The sequence below is a fragment of the Montipora foliosa genome, chromosome 3 (genome assembly GCF_036669935.1).
Source record: "Montipora foliosa isolate CH-2021 chromosome 3, ASM3666993v2, whole genome shotgun sequence".
NCBI lineage: Eukaryota > Metazoa > Cnidaria > Anthozoa > Scleractinia > Acroporidae > Montipora > Montipora foliosa.
In genome coordinates, this window is record NC_090871.1 from 66,457,322 (window position 1) to 66,469,821 (window position 12,500).

The following is a 12,500-nucleotide window of genomic DNA, read 5'->3' on the forward strand; positions in this document are numbered from 1 at the left end:
CTAAGTTAGCCTTAATCATTTGTTGTTATTAATTAAACACGTTCCTTGCAACGCATGTGACAACTCATGATATAGCCTTCTTTGTAAAAGAAAATCAAAGACGAGCTTAATTATATATATATCATTTACGTGCCACGTACATAAGAAAACTTTAAACTTTAGATAAAATGCCGGAAAATAAACGAACCTGGACCACGGATATTTTGGTGCAGACATCACAAAATTGTTTTTTGCAGCCATCGCAAAGAGGGTAGATTACAACTGCGTGAGACGAACAAAGAGATACGGAACGCAGTTCATCGTCTCCGCACTTTCGACAACGATACCCACATTTCGTGCAACAGAATTTGCCACAAAACCCGTATTGACACTGTAAAAGCGACCACTCTGGAACAATCCGACCACAATCTTCACATTCCCCAAGGAAACCGTCCTGAAAATCAAATGTTTCGCTGAAAAAATAAGGAGCGGAAAGTTCCACGTTCATGGCGGAAGGTATCGTAAGACCGTTTGTTTACAAACAAACTCAAAACATCCGGTGAAGCGCCAATAAATTGCGCCAATATTATTTCTTTCGGATTGGCTGATTTCTGGCCCTTTTATTGGCTAATCTTTTTCGATATGCTTTAATTTGATTGGATAGATTTTGAGATAAAGAACTATTGAAGATGGCGGACAGAGGGGGAACAGAAAATGAGAAAGAGCTCACTGCAAAGCAGCGGAAAAATAGAAGAAAGAGAGAAGCTGCCAAGCGCAACAAACAAGAGCAAAAGGTGTGCCAAAGTGAGCCACGCAAAAAAGTTAATAATATTGTAAATAAGAGCATTTTTCTCTTGTTTAGGAGTCAGCGGAAATGGTCACCGAGACAAAACTTGAAAATATAGATGGAACAAAATCGCCAGAAACTAGCGAGGTAACAACTTTTGGCGTCTTATTTTTATCATCTGTTCTTTTCATTGTTTGCTAATGCAATTTTTTTTCTTTTCTCCTCAGAAAAAATTTCATTGTGAGCTAAACTGGTGCATAGAACAGCTTGAAATGAGTCTTTCTTTTAAAAAACCAGACAAGAAACAAGGTAAATTGAACAATTTTTTGCATTTGTATGGTCGACAGGAAGTGAATAATTTCACGCAAGCTGATACAACCGAACATTGACAATGTTACATGAGATTCTGAACTTGAGCATGCAATAGATTTCTGTGATGCTTTATGTATTAAAGCTTACATTTTCGTCAACGAGTATGTAGATAGTGACGATTTTTTTTTTTTGCTGATGAAAATTGAAATGTAATTAATATATGTGTCATTGATGAATTTTTTGTATGTGAGCGGAAATGGTGTGTCGGATGCAACCTCGTTCCCAGGGTCTCTCTTCTCTGCCTCCATTGTCGTTGAGAGGAGACCCTTCTTCTCTTTAACTTAGGCCATCCTCTTTTTTATCTCCGTTTAGGTCAACAGACCGACCGAGACGATGTAGTTAAACCATTTTTCAGTTTTAATAATTCTTTTAATCTGAAAAATGAGCATGATAACAGCATAGACAAAACCATATCATAATTCTACAATAACATCGACCAACCTTTCAAGCTTTCCGCCATATCGATTTTGGGTTTATGGAGACATTTCTTGTGATTTATTTTTAGGTTTTTTTTTCAATCCGACAGGCCGACCCAATATCAGGAAATGCATTCGACGCTAAACAAGAAAAAAGGGGATGGCTTTATTGATTATATTGACAATAATTATTGAAATCGGAAAGTGTGAGAGACAGCTAAAGGAGAAAAGGGAAAGAAAAAATGTCAGTGTAATCAAACGTTTTGGAGAGAAAGTAAATGTGAAGTTTGGGCTAAACTTCAGAATACCCGTCCACTTATTAGCATTTGAATAGGGTGTTTTGTTATCTAAGTCTTGCTCTTAAAGAGCAGAAGGCAATATGCAAATAGGTGGATGAGGATTCTGAAGTTGCTCCGAAGTTTGTAAAGGTCAGCGTGACCTAGGTGTACTCCATGAGCTGCTCAGTACAATTATTGTTTGGATTTGTTGATATAATCACATGCACAAGGAAAAACTTACACCCATCTCCTTGTTCGATGTTCTTGTACTGACTTCTGAAAAGTCAGGTAAACTGTGTACATTTAAAATAAACTGTTCCCAGTCTTATAACAGTCTTAAGCTAATTAAATTAAGTGGTATTTCTGTTACTCTTTTATAGCTGAGGTTGTTCACCGCCATTTAAGATCTCTGAAGTCTCCCAAGACACCACTGGTGAGAGATGTGTGCTTTAGCTATCATAGCTAATCCTAGTTTACAGCGACAAAAATAAATAAAATAAACTTACTTTTACTGCTTCACCTTTCATCCTTGTATTCTAGTTTTGAAATTTGCTCCTACCTTCATCATAAACCCTACAAATCGTTACGTAGACTGAGCTTTCAAATTATGAGTTTGGGTCACATATGCTTGTAACTGGACCAAATAAAGTTCACTACCAGACTAGTGTATAATGTCCTAAGGGGTTGAAAACTTTTGTTTTGCCCCACCAAAACTTGTTCCTAAGCATTTCAACTGGAGGCTTGGGGTGCAAAATGTACTGTCTGTGGCCAATATGGCCTCCTCGTGAATAAGGCCCAAGTGTTAAAATTATACACTCAGTCTGGTAGTGACCTTTATTTGTCCAGTTACAAGCACAGGCAACCCAAACTCATAATTCGAAAGCTCAATCAACGAAACAATTTGTAGGCTTTATAATGAAGGATAGGGGCAAATTTCAAACCTAAGCCCAGAATGCCTCAAATCGACACAAGGACACAAAGTGCTGTAAAATTATGTTCATTTTATTTATTTTTGTCGCTGTAAACTAGGATTAGCTGATTTTTTCAGCATTTCATATTTCCCATAATTATAAATCCTACAAATCGTACGTTGACTGAGCATTCAAATAATATTATTATGAGTTTGGGTCACCTGTGTTACAAGCTGATCTTTTCTTGACATTTCTTATAGCCAAGGAAAAGACAGCTCATGTTTACACTTTTTGGAGACTACAGGAAAAAGATGCAGGAAGATCAAAAGAAGCAGAGACAAGGTTTTCAATTTTTTTTAAAGCCAAACAAAGTGATAGAACTGTATCATCTTGAAAGGAATAATGGTAATAGTTTCAACTTATTTTAAAAATCTTTTCATTTGTTTTCATGTCCTCAAGATGCAATTAAATTAAAACCCAAGCTGACTTTAATCAAGAATGAAGACCAGAAAAGCATATTTGTCAAAGTTTGCCAAACAAAATCTGAGGATTTAGATGCACAGGTCAGCTTAATAACTATAATTATTTGAGAAGTATTGTTTACCATACTATAATATATCACACTTTTTGGTACAAGTTTGCATGAAATTTTGGGAAAGCTTTATAAAGTGCACCTGAAAAGCAACTGCCTGTAATATCATTGTAGGCAGTTGCTTTTAGAGCAGAGAGAAAGGATCTTAAATGTCACTTTGCTTCCAAAGCTGAGGATTGTGCACCACGCAAACAGAGCCTCAGTCTCTAAAAAAACACAGTTTTTCCATAGAGTTTTGGGTTAAAACAATAATGTGACTGGAACGTTACCAGTAGCTTAGTAACCAGGCATAAGATCAGAGGCGAACATGCAAAACTGGACACCGGAAGCAGGTTCAAAGTACCATGATAGACTTACTTTGCTGCACAGACGATAGACAATAATAATATTATTATTGTAGATTTTGATTGCTATTAATGGAGAATCAGCAGTGACAGACTAGTCAAACTACATGTACTTTGTCTCGGTAAGAGGCTAACACCCTGAGAAATTTCTCTAATGTATTTAGTCAGTCTCATACCACGAAAACCGCCAATCTGTGGAATGGGCCTGAATTATTGAGTGACTGTCCAGCCCACTTCAGTTAAACATTTTAATGAAATTCCTTTCCCACAGCGTGAGCAGTAGCCAACTTTTGCCGTCAAGGTGTACCGGAACAACCAGTCAACAATGGAAATAGTCATTTTCAAACTCATGAGTCAAGGAGGGAAATGCAAAAAAAATAAATTGTTCTTGTCCAGCAAAGAGGTTGCAGCTGCAACCATCAGACTTGCTGTTACTTCAAGTGCAAGAAACGTTTCATGGCCTGAAAAGTAGCATCGAACTATTTACAAGCAGAAGTGGGCAGGGTAGTGACTCAGTAATTTAGGCTGATTCCACAGATTGGTGGTTTTCGTATTTTATATGGGTTATTGAACAAGCGTGAGGTCAAGATGGTTGGATATTGGCCTCGTTCTTTTCTTGCATGTTTATGGACCTCGACTTCGTCTCGATATTGGCCAAGTTCTTTTTTTTGCATATACACACACAAGAAAAGAACAAGGCCAATATCCAGCCATCTTGACTGAATTATATGGGATAAAACACCAAAAATTGATCTTTGATCTTGCGGGACCAAGCAAGTAATCCCGAGCGGGCAGTATAGCTCCATCTTGCCCGCTTGGGTAGCCAATCACAGGGCTAGTCATATAATAAAATCGTTTCCAACCCTAACCTCATCCCAACTGTAACATCTTAGCCTTGCACTAACTGGGTTGAACACTGGACATTACTAGCAAACCACAGGGTACTTGAATACTAAATTCCACTCAGCTTTCATGCCCATTTATATTTTTGATTTTCCAATAAGGAGCTGTGTTAGCATTTATAATAGTTGGTTCAATTATTATTGCTCTAAACAGAGCATGGCTTACTTTCCTAAATACGTAAAATTAATGTCACATTGGCTTCTTTTGCATCTCATGGTGTTTATCGTGAACAAACTGAAAATCAGCATTTTTCTCGTACAAATAATAATTTACTTATGACCACGAAACTCACCAGGAACATACTTTTGGATTTTGTTAGTGTTCATGCAAATTTCAGTGTTAAGGATTCTGTTTGTGGTGATAACATCATGTGTTTGCAGAGGAAAAAACCTATGTTTGTGAGCCTGGAAATGATTTACTGCATGTTTCCTGTCCTGAATAAGTGCCAATTGTATAATCCAGTAACCGTTATCTTAGGATAAGATCTAATCTGATTTTCTTGCAGAAGGACAAAGATGCAGCACTGGAAACTAATCATTGGCAATTTTGCAAGTCTGACAATAATTTCAGATTTGATTTTGCTAACAATGCTGATCAAACATCATCTTAATGTTGTGTTACCTGATGAAGAGTCATGGTGAAAAGGAAGTTCAGTCCTCTTTTATTTTCCTTCATTTTACTCTCCAACTTCAACATCCTTTACAGTGGAGGATCCACCTACAGTAAATTGTACTTTCGAAATATGAAAAAAAATGTTGTTGAGGGGCGTGTGTGACTGATAACCACTGTAAAATGTGCAGCCTGTTATCACATGGTAAAATCTGTGACTCGAATGTACAAAAGCTGCAAAAAGACCTCAACAATCAGCCAAGCACAAACACAGAGGTTTATGATAATTATTGGCAACTTTTATTATTTGTATTTATATTATTTTTTAGATCAAGGGAATAAAAGATCGACTATCGGCACTTTTATAACTCTCGTTACCTTTACAACTCTCAAAATACATTGTCCTCATGTGAACACAAGTTGTCCATTCTCAATGCAGGCAATGCACAGGTTAAGGGAAAGCTTATATGTCAAGCATTATTTATCTATTTATAAAATATTACCTTTTCGTCCATACCTGTATGCTGTGCTAAATATTCTGACATTAGTGACTGAGGCAAACTGAAACAAACCTTCATCTTCAGAAAGGATGAAAGTCTTATTTTACTGGCATTATCAACTATGTACATGTAAGTAAGAGAACTTGCTTGCTTTCGTGATTTAGAGGATTATCGAAATGGACTCTTAGTGCAACAAAATTTCGTTCACTGGTAGACCCAGCACAAGTTAATGCAACAAGAGTTTCCTATCCCAGCTAATAATCCAGTACTTCCCAAGGAACTACTACAGGAAAAATAAATGAAGCGTGACGTGATTTTGAAAAAAGAAAAACCTCAAGGAAAACAAAATGGCAAGTAAATACTACCTGCCACATGCCCGAACCGAAATGAATGATTGTGTATCTTAACCTCAGAATAGATTTTGGATCAATTCAATAGATCTTTTAAAGGTACCCTAAGCTTAACTACTTAGAAAGCGAATTTATGTTGTACTGGTATATGTACTGTTGTTCGTCGGGCTTATGCTCGGTAAAATTTGCGTAATGTGACGTAAAAGTAAAATCGGTGAAATGTGAAATAAAATATGAATGAAGCTTCAAATTACAATAACGGTGCTTGAGCATTTTCTTTCCCACGAAAGAGTCCTTCTTGCAAGCTTGGTCTCTTTGTTTTCTTCGGCTGGAAGGACAGCGTGTTTCCTTTCTTTACTGCTTCAGTCACATCAACTGAATTTCTTTGAGCCAGTGGAGATCTTGGAATGGGAGCCACCTTGTCTGAAAAGAGCTTTTGAGGAAGAGAATGGCGTCGACCGGAAAGCCTTCGCTTTCGCCTGAAATCGCTCGGGCTTGTCGTTTTCTTGAGTAATCGAACCGTGTCTTTTTTCGAGAGCGATGCTCCAGGCGACCCAGGGGACACTGCGATTTCGCTCAGGAGTTCGTTGATCTGAGAGACATTTGGCGATGGTGGTTCTTGTGGAATAGATGCGTCGATCTCTTCGCTACCACTTTGAACTTCATCCTCTTCGGTAGACTGTTCGTTCTCTTCCTTATCCTCAACATTTGTCGTCGATTCTAAACCTTTCTTAGTCACAGCAACAGTGATGGGAGTACGTTGCAAAAGAAACCCAGGTGATCTTGGGTCCTCAACATTTATCAGTCGGTTCTGTGGAGACTCTTTGTAAGATTCCAAATGAATCGGAGTTCTCTGTCCTTCAGGAAGTGGTGAACGAGGATCGGGAATTTGAAGCCTTGTCAGCCGTTTATCTACGGCTTGAGGTGTTTCTGGAGGCAGTTCGGACCATTGTTTACTTTCAAAGGCACCCATGTTGGCGTTTTTCTCACACAAATATAAGAAGGGCAAAATTTGAAAAATCCTTGCTCGAGCTACTACAATAGCTCTGCGTTGCTCTCTCGTTTGAATTAAACGATCAAAGGTTCGAAATTTTTAAATCCCCCGGGTCTGCGTGGCTGGTAACCAATCAGATTTATGTTATTTCAGAAGCCGCAGACCAATAGATTCAATGACTCATCTGGACAAGAATGTACTGTAAAGCATTTTTTTTGGAAATCTAAATGTGAAGGGAAGCTGAAGGTTTTCAGCTACAACAAATTCATTATGGATTATGTACCGGTATTTCCCACCCAAGTATTTTACTTTCCGTTTTTTTATTTTGTTGCAGTTTCTTCGTGTTGAGCAGACGATGAAACCGTTACGGAAAGATACCGATCGCGATCGAGTCGATCGATAGCAGTTTTTTGACGCTTTGATATTGGCCAGACGTCCTATCATGACCCGACACGCAAAACAAAATCGTTTGTTTTGGTTCCTCGAAGAAAGACGTAAGGCAATAATTTCGTATTGTACTTCTTGATGGGTACCTCTTCCTGGACATTCCTCTAAAGCATGTGGATATGTAAAAAAAAATTCAGCAAACAAATAATCGCGTGGAAAGAGTGATCTGATTCGCCGATTAATTTACAAAAAGCTAGTCAAAAAGTAGTTCTTGAGTGGGGTAGGGAGAGGAGCGTTTGTGGGCACCATGGTTACAACACGCGCTGAAAAACAAACCGCGTATCCAATGAACAGTAAAAGTCTACCCCACTTGTCAAACATTTCAATCGAACGACTTTTGTTTATGTTAAAAGAGGCTTGTTTCGAGATTACACCTTACTATGACTCCATATCCTAACAGTCAACGTGGCAATGAACTGCGGGTAAACGAGATGGAAGACTGCAAAGAGGAACACGCTAAGGGAAGTGAAGTTATAGAAATTCGATGTGGAAATGACGAGAAAGCAAAGAAAGGCGATAGTTTGCAGGAAGCTTTCAAGAAATTCCGCAAGGAACGACAGGTAATTTGACAGATTCCGACTATGTAGAGTCTCTGCTGTAATTTGCCCGAACATTTGACATTCAAATTACAGAGACTAAATTGTAATGCCTCATTCACACCAAAGTTAATTAAAGGCTCTTTTAGTTAAACTCTCAAATTGTCGTCATGTTATTTTTTAAATCATGTACCGTATACTGATTTTTTGTTGACTTCAAAGTTTAGTACTGATCAGCGCATGTTACAGCAGTAATTAAATTTCATCTTACCTGAATCTTATGTAAAAGCAAGTCCCGTCTTTGTTTTCTTCGACTGGTTTCTTTTTTGTTAAACCCAGTTTAGTTAAACATGTCAAGTTGGTGTGAATGGGGTGTCTGACTATTATTCTGGAGGACAATTAATTATTTTAAAGTTTAATTAATATTTTTCAGTGAAAGAGTTGCTCTGTAATCCAGCTTGATTCACCTCAACTTTTCCATTCTTCTAGTACTTCTAGTGAACTTTTACGAAGCAACATTTCAAATCACTATTTTTGCAAAAAATGTCAGTGTTCCAATGCAAGCAACCATATTTTTTGCATTTATGTTGTGTCTTGCAGAAAGCAATTTGTCTGTCCAAACAAGTCAGTGAAGAGTCAATACAGTGGAGAGCTGATCCGAAAAGAATGAGCAATTTGAGAATGAGATTTGTGGAGCAATGTAAAGAATATTTTGGAGTACCATATGCAAAGAAATATCAGGAACCTGGAAGTAAGATGTTCTTCTGTCAATTTAATTGCCAGACTGTCTTGATCTTGCATCATCTTGAGCATCAGTAAATCTTCTTAACTTTAACAACTCACACTTCTGCCACTTTTCTAAAGTAAAGACTCTGCATGTGCAGGGAGCTTCCTGATGGGGGAGTTGAACTTTTGAATTCATAGCACAGTTTATTTCCCAGAGGGCTAGGGGCTATCAGTATATACCTTTGAAATTATATCCTTGTTGTATGCTTCCTCCAGCTCCTGAATACAACTCACTTTTGTTTCTTGATTGCTGTGGTTTGATAAGAAGAGTGCTTCGAGATCTTAAGGAAGACTTTGGCTTTGTAATTGGACCATGGAATCAAGCTTATATGGTAAGAGAGCAATATTAATCAACTGAGTAAACTAAAAATAACGGAGGTGGCATCATTAAATCCAATTATTATTAGCATTGGCCCCTTGCATGATGTTGTATCCTTTGTTTTATGTGTTGTTGCAAAATGATTAAAATTAATTTACATTAATACTACAATACATACTTAATTGACCGCTCCCTATAGAGGCTTTTCAGGGCCAATGAAACAATCAACTAAACAACAGAACACAACAACAACAATTGTTCAGAATCCCAACTGGCTGGAGGCAAACCAACCATATGTGGTTGTTCCACATCGGCTTTTCAGGGCCAATGAAACAATCAACTAAACAACAGAACACAACAACAACAATTATTGTTAAGAATCCCAACTGGCCGGAGGCAAACCAGTTGGCTATTTACAAGTGCAGCTGGGAAGTTGAACCAGGGACTACCAGGATCAAATTCAACGAGTGGTCAGGGCGGGTCTTGAACCCGGGATGTCTGGATCTCAAGGCAAGCGCCCTAACCACTGGGCCATGCACACTTGTGCCTCCTGCTTCAGTCCCTGCCCACCCTTTCAGAATTCCCTTCAGCACTTGATGATGAGGGAGGGGATGAGAATCCATAACTGTAAACTTTATATAGACTGCCTTTTACCCCCAGAAACCTTTTTCCAACAGGGAGGAATGTGGTTATTATTTTTAAAGCTTAAATGAGCTGTATTACCTCTGTCAATTACTCATCTGTTTGCACACTTTGTTTCTCTGTAGTTTGACACTCTTCCCTTGGATGTTGAGAATACAGCTGATTTGAAGCCTGGAGACCTTGTGTTTGTTTCAGGGATTTATCATAACCCAAAATGTATGCTTTGTTAATAAAAATGATCATATTATAATCAATTAGACAGAAGTTACAGCTGTAAGTTTCAGTGCCAAAGCATAGTTGGTAATGCATTAACTGCTTAATTTCAAATTGGTAACTTTTAATTGAAAGGTTGACAATCTTCATGTTTGATTTTGTGTGTGTTTTGGTTTTTTTTTGTTGAATAAAATCCTTTTTTTTTAGCTTTTTTAAGCACCACTGTCACCCATAATGCATTGCACACTCTGAATACTTTTTCTGAATTTCTTGTAACAAAAAATTATCAAAATATCTGGTTGTGAAATTCAATGTGCTGATTTGCCTGAGTATGTTCACCCCAAAACAAATGACTGCTATGACTTTTGGGCGAATGTGGGCCTTAATTAAAATTTAATGTTGCATATTAAACCTCATGTTAAATGAGGAACTGTTGCAGGTTCTTTGCAAATATCATTATGTACTAGTCTTTATAGTCTTCTTTGCTGTCTGCCGATGTAGTTTGATCAATGTGTGACTGTGCATGTGTTTGATAACAATGGATTTTTCTGCCTTCTCCCTTCCAGCCAAAAAGCAGCGTCACAACATGGTCCATGTTGAAGTGTGGGCAGGAAATGGAGACAAGACCATTGGTGCAAGATGGCAACGTGGAAAGTAAGAAAATTTTAAACTTCAGAATATTCGCATTCAATGACAATTTCCAATTTTTTTATGACAATGATCAGCCATGTAGTTATTAAAAACATAATAGCCCCTGATAGTTTTTTTTTTTTTAATTTAATTTTATTAGCTTTGTGACCAAACACTACAAGAATACAATGACATAACAGAAAATGAAAATGCAAATAGATACATGGACAGGGATACCGCAACAGCTACTGCAAGGCCAATTACTGCTGACCCAGGCTTTAAAACGGATGAATTTATATTACACATAAAAACTTATTAGAATAAATAATGGATAACACTTTAATAGTAACAGCATATGATATTTGTAGCAAGGTTTCTGTCTATGTTGCAATTTGGGCAGATAGATTTCCATGTTTTCGGTGTTTTATGGTCATAATTTACAGAAAGAGCAGTAAAGAAATACTGTTCAAAGTAAAGCATTGCAAAAAGAAGCAATATCAGAGTAGCTACTACTATCCAGACAGTTAAGTAAGAACGTTCCATATGCGGGTTGATCTGACCAAAAAGACTTTTGAAAAGTGGTGGTTATACATTTACGGTTGAGAAATTGCACTGAAGCTTAAGACATTGTGGATCTAGTAGGCCGGGCAGAGTGAATTTTAGGTGAAACTGATTGGTCAAAGTCAACAAGCCTGTTAACTATAATCTTAAAAAAGAAAATTAAGTCCAAATACTCATGCCAGTATGTTTAATAATGGCAAATATAGGTTCAGTTTTAAAAGTCTGTCCTTGTAAGCTTGTTCACAGTGGAACAGTAGCCCTAGCATGAATTTGGTAGCTCGTCTCTGGATCTGCTTGACTTGTGGAATCTGCTCCTGCATTTGCAGGGGCCCACACTTGGGTTGCGTATCCAAGGAGTGCTCGGACGAGAGCGAGCTACATGGTGTGTCTTATTCTTTGCATTCCTGATAGTTCTTGAACTTCTCCTGATGAATCCTAGTGTCCTATTAGCCCTGGAACATGCTTCAGAGACTTGTTTGGACCAGGAGAGATTGTCTGATATCCAGGTCCATTGTGAAATGTTTGTGCAACTTGTCTTGTAATGTTTTGGCGACATTGTGGCAGGACAAGTTGCATGAAGCATTTCACAATGTAACATAGCCTGCAACGACCAAAATCGTTGTGCGACAAGTACAAAAAGTAGAAGTTAATTCTACTTTCGGCAATAGCTCTTGTTACTTGTCTCACAACAATTATTTTTCATAGTGTAACAGGACCTTTAGGAGTTAAAATTTAATGTGTTAGCTTTTAAAAGTCTTAGACTTCTTCAGTACTGCACACTTAATTCCTGAATATGAAAAAGGTTAGAGAGTTTTAATTAGCATATCGTTATTTACCAGGCTGAGCACAATTATTGCTGGGCTGTAGAATGAAGGGTAGTTAGATGCTTTGAATGCAGTAAAGGGTGTAGTTAAATTATTTTGCTATTTAAAAGATGCATGCTTGAAAGTCAATCATATAGTTTGGTCATTTTCAACCGGCTGCATAGTACGAAACTTAAGGAGACGACTGCATGCATTTTGTATGCAAAGAAGTACTGTACCTACATTACCAAAAAATGTTTTCTTTTTTATGTCATCCTCTCAGAGTTCAGTACCACAATTCCTACAAATTTAACGCCAAGAGTTATCACAGTATGCAGTATCATTTCAAATCCATTGACACTTGGCTCAAGGGAATCTGTAAAAGCCACTGTCCTGAGCATGCTTGGAAAAGATCTAAGTACAAACCAGGAAAAAAGTCCATCTTTGCCGAGAATCAGGCAAGTGAAACACCTGATGAGGATGCAGAGCAAGAAGCAGCAGTCGATGACCAGGTCCAATGTAAAGATG

General features: G+C 37.8%; 4 protein-coding genes across 6 annotated transcripts in view; 2 read left to right on the plus strand and 2 right to left on the minus strand.

Annotated features, from left to right (window-relative positions):
• LOC137996243 (uncharacterized) overlaps positions 1–514 on the minus strand; it is a gene marked incomplete at its 5' end in the record, with an annotated part of 4,283 nt that extends 3,769 nt beyond the window's left edge. The window contains one exon of the mRNA XM_068841658.1: positions 188–514. Coding sequence (XP_068697759.1) covers positions 188–514 — 327 coding nt within the window. The remainder of the gene's footprint in view (positions 1–187) is intronic.
• A 140-nt stretch (positions 515–654) lies between these two features.
• Positions 655–5,343, plus strand: LOC137998036 (UPF0488 protein C8orf33 homolog). 2 transcript variants are annotated; one of them, XM_068844432.1, is made up of 7 exons: positions 655–773; positions 842–913; positions 994–1,075; positions 2,213–2,265; positions 3,004–3,085; positions 3,203–3,306; positions 5,088–5,328. In XM_068844432.1, exons 1-7 carry the CDS (start codon positions 669–671, stop codon positions 5,190–5,192), a joined length of 603 nt encoding a protein of 200 aa, XP_068700533.1. In that variant the 5' UTR covers positions 655–668; the 3' UTR covers positions 5,193–5,328. The 2 variants fall into 2 exon arrangements, with proteins under 2 accessions (XP_068700533.1, XP_068700534.1); XM_068844433.1 differs by having other exon boundaries at positions 656–773; positions 5,091–5,343.
• Positions 5,344–5,468: 125 nt separating this feature from the next.
• LOC137998035 (cell division cycle-associated protein 3-like) lies at positions 5,469–7,130 on the minus strand. Its single transcript, XM_068844431.1, has one exon. The coding sequence runs from the start codon at positions 7,012–7,014 to the stop codon at positions 6,292–6,294; it is 723 nt and encodes a 240-aa protein (XP_068700532.1). The 5' UTR covers positions 7,015–7,130; the 3' UTR covers positions 5,469–6,291.
• A 259-nt stretch (positions 7,131–7,389) lies between these two features.
• The window catches only part of LOC137998033 (uncharacterized), a 23,909-nt gene continuing 18,798 nt past the window's right edge, over positions 7,390–12,500 (plus strand). The window contains exons 1-7 of one of the 2 annotated variants that reach the window (XM_068844430.1): positions 7,390–7,529; positions 7,883–8,042; positions 8,619–8,769; positions 9,021–9,136; positions 9,891–9,981; positions 10,545–10,632; positions 12,256–12,500. The exon at positions 12,256–12,500 is cut by the window's right edge and continues 756 nt beyond it. In XM_068844430.1, the coding sequence (XP_068700531.1) occupies positions 7,914–8,042; positions 8,619–8,769; positions 9,021–9,136; positions 9,891–9,981; positions 10,545–10,632; positions 12,256–12,500 (820 nt within the window). In that variant the 5' untranslated portion in view covers positions 7,390–7,529; positions 7,883–7,913. Of the gene's footprint in view, positions 7,530–7,752; positions 8,043–8,618; positions 8,770–9,020; positions 9,137–9,890; positions 9,982–10,544; positions 10,633–12,255 lie in introns of those variants that run through there. The other variant, XM_068844428.1, reaches the window with a different exon arrangement.